This window comes from Anas acuta, chromosome 26 (genome assembly GCF_963932015.1).
Source record: "Anas acuta chromosome 26, bAnaAcu1.1, whole genome shotgun sequence".
NCBI classification, from domain to species: Eukaryota; Metazoa; Chordata; class Aves; order Anseriformes; family Anatidae; genus Anas; species Anas acuta.
Genome location: NC_089004.1, coordinates 4,961,701 through 4,977,999, shown reverse-complemented (window position 1 = coordinate 4,977,999; position 16,299 = coordinate 4,961,701). Strand labels below are relative to the sequence as shown.

At 47.9% G+C, this 16,299-nt stretch overlaps 2 protein-coding genes across 11 annotated transcripts in view; both read right to left on the bottom strand.

The window, feature by feature from the left end:
- The window catches only part of NDUFA13 (NADH:ubiquinone oxidoreductase subunit A13), a 91,216-nt gene that overhangs the window by 21,881 nt on the left and 53,036 nt on the right, over window positions 1-16,299 (bottom strand). The gene's annotated exons all lie outside the window — the stretch shown is intronic.
- The window catches only part of GATAD2A (GATA zinc finger domain containing 2A), a 62,149-nt gene that overhangs the window by 14,116 nt on the left and 31,734 nt on the right, over window positions 1-16,299 (bottom strand). For 7 of the 10 annotated variants that reach the window (XM_068661469.1, XM_068661468.1, XM_068661460.1 and 4 more), the window contains one exon: window positions 9,437-9,708. In XM_068661469.1, coding sequence (XP_068517570.1) covers window positions 9,437-9,699 — 263 coding nt within the window. In that variant the 5' untranslated portion in view covers window positions 9,700-9,708. Of the gene's footprint in view, window positions 1-9,436; window positions 9,709-10,149; window positions 10,462-10,493; window positions 10,518-16,299 lie in introns of those variants that run through there. The other 3 variants (XM_068661466.1, XM_068661464.1, XM_068661465.1) reach the window with 3 other exon arrangements.

Genomic DNA, 16,299 nt, shown 5'->3' with positions numbered 1-16,299 from the left:
AGGATAATAAGGATTAACTTAGTGTGAATTCCCTTTGCATCATTAACATCACCAATAAGTCCGGTAAAACACACCTCCAGTAAACACTCATGGCACATCAAAAGGTACTTTGGATACAAAAGAACAGTTCAGAACACTGGAAAAAAATAAAAAGCAGCTTTTAAAACGCAATTTCTGTCTTAGCGAAAGAACACAGCAGAAGGTAGAAGTGTCCTCTAGAGGGCACAGCGAGCCAGGAAACCCCAATCGTTTAAACTCTGAGGCGGTTTCAGAAGTAGCAGTGGCACAGGTGAAACATTTCCAGCTTTTTCCTGCATCTCCAGGCACCAAACTGGCTCCTGTGGCTCTCGGCAGGGCTGTAACTGGCCCAGACCCAGCTGCAGCCGGCGCTGCAAGCTTCTCCCGGCGGTGGCGAGCGGGGACAGCACGGGGACAGGGACGGCACGGGGACAGGGATGGCACGGGGACAGGGAGCCTCTCGCTGCTGAGCCCTTCTCAGACGACAGCTGGGGCTCAGTGTGAGCGAGGGGCTGGGATGGAACTGGAGCAGGGCCGCTCGCCTTCGCTCCTCCAGCCTTCAGGCTCAGTCCCTCCCAAGAAGCAGGGGTCAGGCAGCAAGCCGAGACCCCTGTACGTGTGGGATTTGAGCGGATGGACGGCTCTGCACCCCAAATCATGCCCGTTTCCAAACCCCAAGGGACCTTTCCGCCTGCTCCCCGCTTTGACCAGCCCACGTGGAGGGAATTTGCAGGATCACAACCCAAACACAGCACTGAAGGGCTTTATTCAGCCACAGACGTGACACTCAGCGATGCTTTTTGGAGGCTCCTTGCACCCTTGCTCAAGCAGCAGTGACAGAACCAGGGGTGTCCCCACACCACCGTGTCACTTGGGCCACTCGGTGACACCTCACGTATGCCAACGTGGCCGTTCTGGTGTCAGTTTTGCCAACTATGGACCCATTTTTACAAACACCCCCCTGCCTCTGTGGGGCTGGCGCTCAGCCCAGCTCATGAGGAGGCCTCGGCCTCGCTGCACTCCCCACCACAGGGTCTGAGGCCGCTCCGGGGGGCACCCGGCACCCCCGGGACCCCCGGGTGCCGCGGGCGAGCTCCGGTCCTGTGGGGAGCGGGGCCACCGTTGGGTCACGTGAGGCGACGGGCACGTGACCCGCCACGGCAAAAACCATGGCAACGGCCGGTCCCAGCCGGTGCTGCCCGGCCTTCATTTTGTGAGGTGAGGCCAGGCCTCAGGTGCCGGCAGAGAAAATGGAGCGGGTCCGGCCCGCGGGGCCACGCCACGTCCAGGGGGCTCGCCGCCCGCCCCGGGGTGCCCACGCCGAGGGTCACCTGGTGGTGTTTGAGGGGAAAAAAAATGAGAGAAAACCACAAAATTAGCCCCGGCGGAGTCGCTTTCTTGCCTCACGGATGCCTCCTCGTTTTGTTTTCAACAAGGGAGGCGATGGTTAAAGACGAAGCTCGCTGGCCCCGTGCCTCAGTTTCTCAAGATACCACAAGGATGGGAGAAGAAAAAAATAAAGAAAAAAAAAAAAAGAAAAGAGCTTAATCCCAAACTGGTTAAACAACATGTGCTGATAGGTGATGAAACACCTCAAGTGGAATGTCATCAGGTTTGAGTTCATCAGCAATTAGCATACTGTGCCTGAGAAAAAAGTAAAAGATATCAAGTAATTACTGGTGCCTAGGTCGGGCAGGAGGAAAGCAGGGCGAGCTTGGGCCACCCAGCAGCTCCAAGACATCCCAGCAGCCGATTTGCACTGGGATGGAGAGCAACCTGCCTGGCTGAGACAGCTTCTTGGGACGCTCTGACACTGCGTGAGCTGTCCCCCAGGTCCCTCAGAGGGACTGGGCAATGGCACCTCTGTGTAAGGAGCAACCAGAGCCTCGAGAAGCAGCCCTCTGAGCTGCATGGGGCTGCGTGCCCGTCTGTTACTTGTATTTAGGAGAAAATAATGCTCAAAGAAAGTGCTCTATGGCAAGATACCACTGCTTTGCACCAAAATGTAATAATAAAAAAATGCGTCTTGTAGGACCAGGACATGAAATCTGGAACTAGGAAATAACGCCTTAGCATTAAAACCCATCCTTTACTCTCCAGCTGCAGAACAGAAGGAGATGAGACCTCATCTAAAGGCTTGCCTGAAGCCATAGGATTTCTCTTTGCAAGACACATCGTGATATTCCTAACAGCTCCGTTCTAAGATGCTGGTCTAACAAAACCTGGATTAGAAACAACCACATTTGGAGTTTAAAAGTATATATAACAAAATCAGGACTATCACTCTTGAGATCCTCTGCAAAGGAAGCCAAGAACAGAGGATGTTCGCTTTGACTCTCCAATTCTGCTACTGAGCCTATGAAACCAGTACTACATACCCATCCGCTGGCAGAGATGAACATGGTACAGAGCCTATTACACCTCCATAAAATCCTTACAGCATCAGAGCCACATTTAGGAGCGTCCCCCACCTACCTACACCAATGGGTGAGTTGAGCCTGTTGATGCGAGACCTCACAGAGGAAAAATCCTTTCTGCAGAGGGGAGACACCGCCTGCCTTTTAAAGGCGAGACACGCTGACCCCAGCAACAAGACTACTCGTGTTCACCATCACTGGATTTACATCCTCAGCAGCATGACCGATTTTATAGCGGATGAGCTGGCACAAGACTGAACTCCAGAAACGTAGACCAGAACTCTGCAAAACAATCTTCCTTTATAAAGGAGTTTTTGCTCTACTCTTTTGTTAGCCTGTGTGTAAAGCAAAAAATTTAAAACAGATGTTTCAAAATAAGAAAGACAATGGAAATATCACCACTTTCAGGAAAAATACTGCCACCAGCAGTTAATAATTTGGGATAGCTGCCCTGATACTGTGACCTTTATCCTCTGAAGCCATCAGGCATATCCTTCAGCTAAATAAAGGCATAGTTCTATTATTCTCACTTCAGCTTTCATAAGTGTTGCTGTCTCAATCACTTGGGCTTTACGCGAGAAGATGAAAACAGCAGTGCTGCCCAGCTACATACATCTATTTAAGCATCCACAGCCATAAAACACAATTTACCAGAGACCTTGAAGAAAGTTGGTGTAAAGGATCCAACAAAGACCTCCTAAGTCACTAAGTGCCCTAGGAAAAAGGCCACGCTTCCTCTAATGCCCTCTTTTAAAACCGAGGGCACAAGGACAGATGCACCACGCTATTCAGGAGTTCTCCTTTCCATCCTGTTGCATCCTCTAGCATATCAGCGCACAACTACTCCAGGAAAAAAACAAACAAACAAAACCCAAACCAAACAAAAAAGGCGCTTTCCCACAGGGATGCTGTGTATTTAGTTGGTGATCTGAAGGAAAGGGGGTCAGGTGGCCGAATCCAGCCTCGCAGGTCTGATTCCACGTAGCTGGGGCAGAAAAAGAGGATTTCAACTGCTGTTTGAGGAGAATACACCCGAGGGCTGAGGTATCTTGACATGGACTCGACTTCTCTGACTGATTCCCCTTCCTTGAGATGGAAGCCTCAATGATAAGGAAAATAAAGTTATAAACTCAATGCCAGGAAGAGAAAAAGAGATGCCCAGGGCCTACCGGCTCCGGCAGAAGTTTCATCTCAGAGGATGCCCACCGAAGCGAGCTTCGCCACATTAATGGCAGAACTCCAGTATCAGAAAAAGCAACCTGTGCGTTTGTTCACACTGATCCAGAAGCATTACACCAAAATAAGCTGCCTTTTACAGACCAGAGCTCATCCATGCTCTAAAATGCCCTTTCAATCCCTCTTCCAAACAAATAAATAAATAAACAAAAAATCGATGCGATGCTCAGTTGTTAAAGTTACAGAACTACTGACCTGAATCACGAAATTCCCCACTGCAGAGCAAGAGACCTACACAAAGCCTCATCCTGTGGCATGCCAACATCCTCTGTCTGTCTGTAGGTAACTGACGGAAGCATCACAACCAGTGCTTAGTCTGAAGTTTAATCTACGTTAGCAAATATGCAGCAGTTTTGCCTCAGTCCATTCAGCAATCTCTTGTATACACTCATCCAAAAATACTTGGCAGGGAGGGAAGACAAACAAGGAAAGAACAAGCAATGCAGTAGGGAAAAGAGAGAATTTTTTTCTGGAGATATAATATCTACATGAATCAAAGAAGTTGTGATGGATCTAGCAATTGCGGTGTGAAACTGAAGCAAAACAAACTTCACTCCTTATCTGCCCTTCCTCTGAACATAAATTAAATTTTAATCAAAATATCTTTGCATTTAAAATAAAACATTAAAGTTCCCCAAGAAACTTTGGCATCAATTTTTCTTTTTTTACAGCATCTCTTGGTAGAACACATACCAAGGGGTATTAGATGCAACATAAGCTGAGAAGGAGATGTGAAGGACGGGGCCGTGCCTTATTTCCAGTCCCATTAATGGGCAGAGAGGAGCCCATTACTGGTGCTGCACTAGCACCGATCCCAGTTAATTCCAGTAAAGTGGGGAGTTTGATCAGCCAACCCAGACTGCATTCTGATGTGCTTAAACACATAGTAAAATTTCAGAGGCAAATCCATCCATTTAGGAAGTTTTAAATGTGATTTGGCCAGCTTAAAAACAAAACAAATAACAAATCCCAAACTCAAAACCCTTCAAAGCAGCACCGTTTAGCATCCAAACCCTAACACGAAAATTCAGGGCACAGCAACTAGGCCAACTTTCATACAATCTCAAAACAATTTCTCTTCGATGTTATTTTTAATTATACCATACAACGGAGGCAGAACGTGATTATTCTGAGGTTCCAGAGCAGCATTCCCCAAGCACACAAATCATAACCAGCAAGACCTAAAATTAAAGGAAATAAAGAGTTCAGACAGATTGCCTTGAAAGCACCAACTGTAGGGATGCCTACAAACTCTTCATTCTCATCTCTCCTGGCAGTTTTCATTTAAGCAAACAAGCCGTGGCTTAAGTCAAGCCAGCTCACATGTAATTTCAAGCGGCGAGAGCTTAGAGCTGTGGGTGTACCTCATACTTGTGTGTAACACACATCAGGAGACAACAGAAGGGTGCAAGCAATTTGGGGGGAATATAAACCAAACGTGTCAAATGCAGACTTTTTGGCTTAGCCAGGCTTCTATTTCTGCTGGAAGGAAAATCCAGACTCGAGCTTGATGTGAGTAATACAACACAACGAATAGAGTAATTTGTGGACAATTTTTTAAACAACCGTCTGATACAGAATCTGTAAAAAAATATATATATATTTTTATCAACCAGTTTTAAATTGTTTTTGATCAAGCTGCAATTAATGCAGACGAGATAGTTAATATTCAAATTCACCACCTGGCAAATAAATAGAGGAAAACAGCCTAAGAAGTCTTCCAGTTTGTTTTATGCAGGACATGTTTACCCCAAGATTACCAACAAAAAGTGAGAATTGGGGATAGCTATTTAACAACACTGTGCAGTTTTTGGGTGCTCCCATGAAAGAAGCTAACGATATAAACAGCCTCGCAACCACCGCAGCAGAAGCACAGCTCACGGTGGTCAAACCAGAAGCCAACTCTTCTATTTACATTTTATTAAAAATATCAGCATCGCTGCCGTAACACCACCACCATCCTGCCTCCTCCTCCCTCTTCTTGTACCCCTGAGAAGTCTCAGCTTTGACAATTCTGAAATGACCATTTTGAGGTCACCTATTTGGAGACTTACTGTCATTTTGAAGATTCGGTTTAAGATAGCACAACCAAACTCAACACAGCTGCTCATGGGGCCAAGTTGTGTTTTCGTCAGTCTGTGCTCCCATCTCAGCTCATGAGCAAGGTTTTGCCAGACGTCACCTCAATGTTTTGGGATATCCTGGTGCTTCCCCTCCAGCACAGAGGAGACTTTGCCCCCGTAGACACGTCTGAGGACAGCAGCTCCTGGCCAGGTGATAAGATTGTGCCCAGGAACACAACTCGTGGTCTCTACCCAAGCTTTCCATGAGTAGACCAGAAATCGTGAGCTTAACCAGGCCTGCATGCACAACTGGTTTGTTTTGTCTGGTTCAGGGAACACCACTAAAAAACCACCACCAAAAACACCACCATAGCCAAGTGCCAGACAAAGCAGCACAGATGAAGGGAACTGAACCTGGAGCACAACAAACGCAACGTGATGCAGCAGGCAGGGTGATCCAAGGCAGGCTCCAGGAAGAGGTGCCAGCCTCAGCTGGAAACAACTGATGCTGAACTCAGGGCGAGTGTTGGTAGGAGACTTCTGTGCTTAGGGAGAAGGAAAGAACGGAGTGATGAAGAGAGGAAAGGGAAAGCAGAGCTTGGAGGAGCAGTCAGAGGGTACAACTCAACCAGCTTGGACACAAACGTTCCCTCTAGCACCCATAGTGACGCAGATCAGCGTATTTCAAAAGCAAAGTGATTCACACATGACACTATTTTACCATCCCACTGCAAAGGGTACGTGTTCTTATCAAAAGGGGACGACTCTTTCTTTCCTGCCATTCCTCCTTTGCAGTGGGTCCAGCTTAATTACACGCCAGCATAGCTAGCTCCCAGCGCTGCAAAAACGCCGTGCAAAGGAGCAAGATTTTGGTTTGGCCTTGGGTGACCTCTCATCAAAGGCTTCCACCACTACAGACTTTCTTCTGTTTCTTCTGGCATCAGAAAATGTGCTCAAACCAGCTCCTATTTTTAAATTTAACTTCAAGGTTTAGGAAAAAAAATTAAGAGAAATGCATTTTTCAAGTTTAACATGCAGATATTGCCAGGGCTATATTTCAAATTTTGAAAAATCAACTGATTTCAGAAAGATAATCCATTCAATCAGCTTTACGTCAGCTGAACTGTGATTATTGCTGGGCCACCTTTTCCAAGGAAAATATTATGTTTTCAGTTCTAAAAGCATTAAGGAAGTTTAAAAGCCAAAACACCATACATCACGAAGCACGAATTTACCCAACCAAGAAGTCTGTAGTAGTTCAGTCATTTTAAGCAACAGCCTTTATTCATCTCCCCAGAAAATCAGCTCAGTTGCTTTAAAAACACGGGTATTATGAAAGCTGCAAGCTGAATTCCTCTGAAGATCAAAGGTCTGGAAGGTAAGTCCCTCACTTAATTTCATAAGGAATTTTTTTTTTTCTCCTTCCCCACAATTGCCAACTGTACTCTTATATATGCAAGGGATCAGATTCATCCAGAGACAAGTTTCCTCTATATCAAAGGCATCTTCAGACTCGGATTGCATTCCCGGGGTGGTGTTTGCATCCCGAGGCTGGTCGGCAGCGCTCCCGGCGCGGAGCACGGCATCACCAGGATGCAGGAGCCGAGCCCAAAGGCTCGGGAGCTGCTGTGCTGCTTCCAAAAGTTCGCAGAACCGTTCAGGCTCACTCTTTGCCATATGGGAAGATGCAGGGTTTAATCCCTCTCTGTTAAGAGCACTGTATGAATAGAGGTTACGAATGGTGCTCCAACTTACAAACAGCATCCAAAGGGCTTACCTGAAACCTCACCAAATTCTTAATTATATTTATTATGATTAACTTCAGCGGACTTGGGATCAGAGCCTCCTTATGCGAGCATATTTTTTTGTATGGGGAAGCCTCCTCTCCCTTCTTGCTGAAACTAAATACAACAATATCCTCTTACCACCTGAAACAAGAAGGCTGTACGGAAAGAGGATGTTCTCTCATCTCATCTCAATAGGTGTTATTGTTCCAGATGCTCTCTGGGAAGTGAAGTGTACGGCTCCTTGTTCATCATCCTGTTTGTGCGCCTTGCAGCACACAAACAGAGCATAAACACTGGCACGCATTTCAAAAACAGAAAATCACAAAGAGCACATGCGTGTGGGGGCAAGTAGTACAACAAAAGAGCAAGGATACCTGGTTCCAATTTATTAGCTTTTTGGTATGAGCAATCTTTTTAGATATTCTTCAGAAATCACAGTATGCATACTTGTGCTAATGAGCAGTTAGTGATTAAGCCAAAAGATACCTGAAGAGATTACTCCTAGCCAGCACAACACAACTGCTTGACGTGGAAGTCATCTACCATCCCCATCAACTTTTCCTGGGCAAGACGTGAGTACCTCCCAACCATCAACTTCAGCAGCTCGCAGAAATCGTCCCTTTTGCAGAAGGTTTCTGCAGAAAGCTGAAAACCCTCACTTTGCCTCAATTAAGCCGATGGGAAAGGTCTTGTTTTACAAATACCGAAGCAGTATTTGAATAAAGCTACCAGGCTCTTGCGATCTGCGCTACTTCTCAGGCATCAGAAGTCGGGAAAAGTTCACAGCTGAACTGCCATTAAACATCAAAGATACCAATTTTCCCAGTAGCACTCATAAGCACCCCTCCTCCCAATAACTCCTGTGCAGTTGATAAGAATCTCATGTTTTCAGTTTCTCACCTCAAATCTGCACTGCTGTAATAGCTCACATCCAAGCAGATACAGATTTATCACCCTGAGAACTGTTTAACCCATCTCGCGCAGACAAGCCTCAGTTCTTAGGTATTACCACTCCGACATCAGCCAGTGGCAGAGTGGGGAACAAACGAGGCTTCTGACTTCCCCTTCAACATGCTGGATCTTTCTGCACTAAAAATAAAGTAAGGTCTTCAGGGTGGCAGAGTTTTTATCCTGGTACGGATGGAATCTGGGTTAGAAATACGGCGGAAGACTTGGAATCTGCCTTTAAAGCGATGCCCTTTCATCTGCGTGTCAGAACCACACAATTCATTTGTATATCTCAAATCCAAGTCAAAGGAAACATCTTACGTTTTTGCAATAAGATTCTCCAAAGTGATCAGCAACTTTGAATTCGTGCTTTCAGATGTCGGAATTCAGACATCTTAAGGAGGCTGGACCTTCAAAAAAGTGCTAAGAACCCATCCTACAAAGAACTGCTGCAGACGGGTGATGCCTTTTCACAGTATTTCCAGTGTCAAAATCCACCAATTACTCTAAAGAAAAAGTCAGACTTATCCATACACACTCTGTCAGGAAGAATCAAGTTGCAATTTAAACTCCTCTGTTTGGGCAATTACCACCTATTATTTTTCCCTGTATCACAGCTCAATTAAAAAAAACACAACCCTCTTCCTCACCTAAATCTCAATCAGCTGAAAGTGCGTTCTCTTTCTAACCTGTGCATTTTTCTATTCAAGACTACATTTCTTTACTCAGCTGCTCACCACAGCTGCCACTGCTGTCAGAGCTCGTGTAAGAAAAATCAGGAGGGAAGTTACACTGAAGTAGCTGTTGAATGTCACACCAAGAGCCGGAGCTGTGACTTACACTGAAGATTTTGATTCCCGCTACCTTTAAGACACGAGGAACTTCTTCCCAGTGCCATCTGACCACGTTTTCCCGTGCAGGTATCCCCAGTGCCACTGCACAAGCACAGCAGCAGGTCCCAACTCACCTTTTTGAAGTACTCATGTCCACAGGCTCATCTCCCGTCTGAACCTCCACTTTAATGGTCGCTTTCACCTCTCCGCTTTTTAATAATCCTTGCACTTTTCCAGCTCCGGGATCTGTTTTTATTTTCATGTCGCCTTCCGCAGTTATATCAGTTCCTAATAGTCCTTTCTCCATTTTTAGTTTTTTACTGTCCACATCGTTATGCGTTACCTCACGTTCTAAGGCTCGTTTCTGACTTCGTGTCCTGCATGCTTCCTCTGTCATTGTGAGGCTCTGGGGAGAGAGGAGACACAACGAGTTAAGTACATTGGAAAAAAAGTAAGTTGGACAAAACACCTTAACTTCAAAACAGGGCAAAGTACATCGGTTACTGCAAAAAGAAGTTCAGAAAGAGCAATAAAAGTTCTGCTGGTGCGCTCACTTGCCCTATCTTCAGCATACATCTCAGGCTATTAAGCACCCAGCATCACCGTACTCGAGCTTTTCATGTTAAGCAAAAACAAACAAAAAAAAGCCAAACAAGAAAACACACACAGACCCCTCCGAGTATAAACCAGAAGCAGGAATAATAATAATAATAATAAAAAAAAAAGCCTGCACCAGAGCACGGGAGAACACACAACCCCTACCCCCCCCCCCTCCTCCTTACACACACATTAAAAAAAAGTTTGGACCGCTACCAAAAAGCAGGAAGAACGAATGTATTTGCCTCACATGCAAATAACCGTAATTACAAAATTCGAGATTAGGATCTCCCTGGGACCGCTGCCACGTCTCTCCTAGGACCCAAGCCCGGCTGCGAGTTTCGGGAAGCGGGCGTTACGGGGAGACGGGACCACCACACCCTGCGTGGAGAGAGGCTTCCATGTTTCTTGACAGCCTGCCACCAGGCGCTACGGCACTGCCATTGTAATAAAACCGCTCAAGTTGAAGACTTTCTCCCCTCCTGGCGAGAGGAAGGCTGGGTTGGGGGGGACCACGCTTAACTCCTCGCCTGCCAGCGGCGCGGGGAGCCCGGCTCCGGGCGGGCTGCGCCATGGCAGCCGGCACTTCGGTACCTGCGGACACCCCTCGGACGCGGAGCTGAGTCAGGCTTTGATCCCATGACATCACTGGGCTCCACATGACCCTTCCCAGGATGCAGCCTGCGAGACAAAGCACTTTCCAGAAACCAGTCTGAGCCGGCGGCAGGCAACCCGCAGCGGGGTTAACCCCGCCGCCCGGCCGGCACCCGCCCCGCAGCATCCCCGCTCCTCCTCCTCCTCCTCCTCCTCCTCCTCCTCCATGCTCCTCCGCTCAAGGCACCAAGGAGGTAGCATGGGGGGAAAAAGGGGGAGCACACACCCCCCTCCTCCCTCTTGCATTCCCAATTAATTAATTTTAGGAATTCCTCCCATCCCAGACACCCCCCCCCCTTTAAACTAGATTTCAAGAGCAAGGCCGATGCACAATAGTTGGACAAAGTCTTTGAAATGTTTTTAGCGCTGGGAGATTAACATAATTATGCAACGTAATTAACCTCTGCTCACCCCCCCCCCCTCCTTTCCAGCCCCCCGTTATTCAACAATGTCATAAAGCGTTAGGTGAAATCGCAGTTTTGCTGCTGTAAGCCCTGTGCAAGTGACCGCAAGTTTCTCCGTGCGGTGTTGTACAAAGAATTTTAGTGCTGTTTTCTTTTTTTTTTTTTTAAAGGAAAAAAGAAAAGATGACAATCAGTCAGTGCACGGAGCAGCTCCGCTCAGCTGATCTGCTGTGCCAGCCCGACCGTGCCTGAACTCACAGCAGGGAAAGGAAAGTGTGCTCTGCTGAAGCTGAGCTGATTTTGGTGTTTTTGAGAGGTAAATGCAGCACACGAGAGGCAGCCAGCAGCACCCAGGGCTCCCAAACCCCACTCGGGGCTCAGCACCTCGAGAGCACAGCTGGAAGTGCAGCCAGCCCCTTGCTCTAAGTGTCTCTGCTGAAAATAAAGCAGCAAGGTGATTGCTTCTTGCTCAGAACGAGCTATCCAACAACCCGACCAGGAATCACAGAAATTGCTCCCATTAACTCGCTGCGAACGTACCAGATCCCAGAGCTAAAGCAACGGGCTGCCCAGCCTGCTAGCAGCCAGCTCACATATACCGAGATTTGCCACCGATCGCAGAGACTTTCCAGGAGCACGACTGCTTAGTCAGCAGGAAACCTCCTCTAAAATAAAAAATAAAAAGATGCCCGACCTGGGATCATTTTCAGCACCTTCATATTTTGCAGTCGTGCATGGATGAGCAGCACCACTCCCAAAGCCTGCGCTGATCCGATGGCTACAGCAGCCTGTGCCTCTGTCCTTCAGGGACTCGGGCCCCAAGTTTTAAAGGCATTTAATAAGATGTAATTGCTGCTACTTCGTTATCCCCATTTTTGATTGGGATGAGGAGAAGCAGTACTTTGAGCTACGGTTGGATATTTCACCACAGGCAGAACTCTGCACACTCCCGGCTCCATCTCTCTTACCTGCACTAACATCACGGGCAATGGAAACAGTCTAAATCCTGCATTTGCAGTGAATTTATGTAAGAAATATTACACAGCCAAAATCACATCAGCAGCAGAAAACCAGGTAATGAACAATTGCAACGGAGAGGCAGACACTGGGCACCCCACTCAGCATTTCCAGGTGCAAACCCTCCAAATGCAACTCCTTGCACAGGTCAGCCTTGATGAAAACGCAGGATGCACCTTTCCAACAAACCCTTTCCTACTACAGATTCTCCACGATGTGGCACAGCCCGGTGGCAGACAGCCTTGCTGATGGCCAAGCCCTGCAGCTTCCACTGGCTCAGGACTCCCCCATCTCCAGCTCCAGGAGAGCCGGCACAAGGCCGGACATTGGAAATTCGGCATCACTTGCAAGCAGTTAATTAAACCCATTTATTTTTGCAGCACTACCTGGCACCCTGCAATTCCTTCCCAAAGGAGAAGCAGCCACTTGTTCTTGGAACATCACCATCACTCCCTTACCAGATAGTTAACCCAAACTTTGAGCTGGAAAAGGTTTCATCCTCCTCTTGTGTTCAGTACCCGCTGTCAGGAGGCTCACAGGGTCAGTTCTCCTTGGAGCAACGGTGCTGCTGCTGCTACGGTAACTTTTCTGCAAACCAAAACTCAGCCCAAGTTTTTGTTAACAGCACAGCATTTTTGTCACAACAACGTGGGCTGGAAGGCAGCAACTGGAACAGCAATTGCTAGGGAGAAGAGTATTTGTAGCACAAGGGAAACAGCACGTTGTGCAGACCTGCGTTACCAGAGAGACCTTGGGACTAGATTACACCACGATTTTACAGCTAAACCCGAAGAATGCAGGTGCAGGCTCAAGGTTTATCCACACTGTCACAGACAGATCTGTTTCCACGGTTCCCCTACCCCTGCAATACTGATTAAGTTGTACTTATTGTAGATGAGCCCTAAAATAGTGGCTTTAACCCTTTTGGGAAATGGTACTAGAAAAGTTTGCTGATATGGATGCACATGCAGAGAGACCTACAGGAAAGTAAGTGTAGCATTGAGAGGAGAAAAAGGACAAAAATAACGAGGAGGATTTCTTAAAAAGGTCGCTCTCCCTCCTTTTTCAGGGAAAGAGAGGGAAACTGGTAGTGCCAGAGGATTTTATGGGAAGCACCTGTGTTACTGGGCCTCATCTGCACCACCAAAGTAGGAGGTCAGTTCAGCAAGTCTTCTGCAGGATGGATTTCACACAGTGGCCAACTACAAAGCGCTTCCCAAACCAGCCTAAACTCAGGACTTGTAGGAGAAGACTGAAACCAGAAGCCTGCCCTGGGAGAAGAGGAGGAGGAAGGAGGCACCGGCACCAGCAGGGACATCCCAAAAGGACGTGACCTGCTCCTTATACGACACAAGGGGGTAAGAGAAACCCCAGCTGAGGTGGGGAGATAATTCCCTCCTGGGGGCAGATCTGGCATCATCCCCAGCAGGTTTGATGGCACGCCAGCCATCAGATGAGCCTTTACCACCACTGCAAAACAGCACCCCACCAGTATCCCCAGTACCTTGGCTCCTACAAATTCCTCTCTCCACTCCCAGAAGGAAACTGTCTGTTGGGGTGGGGGAAGACGCAGAGCCCCTCCTAACTCCCACAGACAAAAAGGGCAAGTCCCGAAGCACAACAGAGTTTGTGTTTAGATTTCACAACTTTAACCAAGAGAAAAAAAAAAAAAGGAGGAATGGATCTGTACACTCAAAGCCTGTATTCTCTGCCATGTTCCAGCAAGTCCACTGAATTTATTGAGATCACATCTCACCAATTGATTCCACCAGATGGGAATAAATCAGCTGGATGTTTCAAAAATACCCAGGCTCTTTCAAGGATAACATAGCAGTTTTGAAGCTATTCTCTAAATCCCCAATCTTGCTCCTCCACCACTAACAGCAACAGGACCAACGTGAAGAGTAAGCAGCTCTGGTTCAACTCGCCTGTACCTTTATTTTAAAGAAGGAAGAGTAAGTAAGGGCTATGCAGTAAATTTTAAGTTTTTATGGATGGTTCTGCTTTTTATTACAAGGAACAGCATAGCTTGGGGCGGAGCGCCCAGGACCTAAGCAGCAAATGCTCAACTTTAAGTGCCATCGCTGTAACAGATTAACCACTATGATCAATTCAAAAGGCAGTTTAGTGAGCAACATAAAACACTGTAAACTCCTCGGACTGCAGGCCATGCGATTACACCTGGTCAGCCCAAAGTCTCATCAAGAAGTTAAGTCCTCCGTGCTGTTCTGCTGCCCTTTGAGCATTCCGGCAACAGGAAAAACCCAAACCTCCTTGGAGTTCACAGGTCTGCCAGCCTGGGGAGCATCGCACACAGTGCCAGGGTCAGGGAGCTCCTGCACCATCACCTGCTCGCTTGTTTTTGCCTCTGCCGGAAAAGTTACAGAACGGGGAAAACGTCAGAAAGTTCCAGTTTGGGACTTGGGAAATTAATTACTCCGGGCTGATTTTTCCAGATGTGCAATCCAGCCCGGAATAAACCCAAACAGCTGCAGAAGCCGTGCCTGGCTCACCCGGCTCTGCCCCATCAGGGCACCTCCAGGCAACCGGGGAGCAGCCGGAACAGGTTTGGAGCACAAGCACACACAGGGAACGCTGACACCGTGCATGGAGACGAAACCACAATTAAAAGGATAAAAAAAAAAAAAAAGGAAAGAAAAAGCACGCTTTGCTTGCTGTTTGTAATGTACACTTCCACTTTTCCCTGCATCACACTCAGTTATCCGTATCGCCTCCTTTCTCCACTCCCATTCATGATTTATAACTTCCTCATACAAACTTCAAGTAATTCCTTCACAGGAAAGCACTTATGCTCACTTTTTTTCTTCCCCTACTATTTAGCTCAACTTGGTAGCATGAAATAAAAAGGGCTGGAGTTAAAATTACATCCTGAGGCTTTGCTAGAATCAACACTGCTGGTGAGCACCAGCAGCAGATATGGGCTCAGCACAGACCAGTTGCAGACGGGCTCCAATCCCACAGCAGCCGCACACGGACCCGTCCGGCTACGCGATATTCACCCTTTTCAGTAGCCAAAAACAAAGATCAACAACCCTCTTTCCCAGCATGAGCTGGAAACTTTTACAGTGAAAGGAAAGAAGGAAAAAAAAAAAAAAAGAAGCAAGGTTACAGAAGAGGAAACGGGGAGGTTAAGACGCATCCAAGTCAATGCCCCTGAGTGAAAAGAAGTCAGAGATGGCTTTGGATATTCCCTAAATGCAGCTGATCACAAAGTTTCACAAAGTTTCTGGCTCAGCAGTCGCTGGGACCCAGCACTGCCTCTGGCAAGCGCGGCCGCCCGGACCACCCGCACGCCCCCTCCCCACCATGCCCACCAATTAATTTCTCCTAGCAGCATGCAGCAAAGTTCCTGTAAGAAGTTGTTTCAACTGAGCTTAATTATGTCATAAGCATTTTTTTTTCCCTACATACTCACTGATAATGAAGCCAGAAGTGAGATCTCTTTGACACAGCTGTTAAAAATGATTGTGTGTGAAGGTGTTCATGTCTGCACGTGTATTAATGTGCATACATGTGCACACACAGGAGCTCGTGACCTTGTTGTATGAATTTTTAGAGAAATACACTTCGGATATCCAAATTAAGAACTGACTTGAAAAGAAAAGAATTAATGCAATAGGGGAAGGATGATAACAGAGGGGTCAACAGAGGGGTCAAAAAATAACAGTAGTAACAGCACAAGGCCCACACCTGAGCTCCCCTGGGCACCTCAGAGCCTGTCCCTTTGCTGAGGGAGCTGAGGCGATGCAGGTGGATCCCCTGGCTGTGCCCACCATGCCCCCCACACCACGTCCCCCACAAACAGGGCAGCCGCTGCCCAGGTCCCCTCAAAACGTGGCGAGGGGCAGGAGGGCGCCCAGCGCCCTCAGAGCACCCACAGCACGCCCTGGGCCTGCTGGCAGCCCCGGGGCCGGCCGAGCACGGCAGCCCACCAAGGGTTAAGCCCTGCCATTTTGGTGCCATTCACCGATATGTCCATTAAGGGTGTTACATAACAAAATGGCAGCCCTTAACCCTTCCCGTGCCGGCTGAGCCGCGTGTGCTCATGCACAGGGGGCCCAGCGGCACCTCCCGGGCACGGCAGCCCTGACACCCTCCCCCCCCTCCTCCCTTTTCTGTCATGATTATCGTTTCCCCTCGCTGCGAGCGTGCGGGGGAAGATAAGTGACCTTGCTGAGGGCTGCTCAGTACTTGTGGTTAAAAGGAGAAGGAGCCCACAAAAGTTTCCTGCGTGCCGGGGTGCGAGGCATCGCGCAGCGTGGCGGGGAGCACTTCTGGCCGGCGAGGGGCCGGCGGCACGGCAG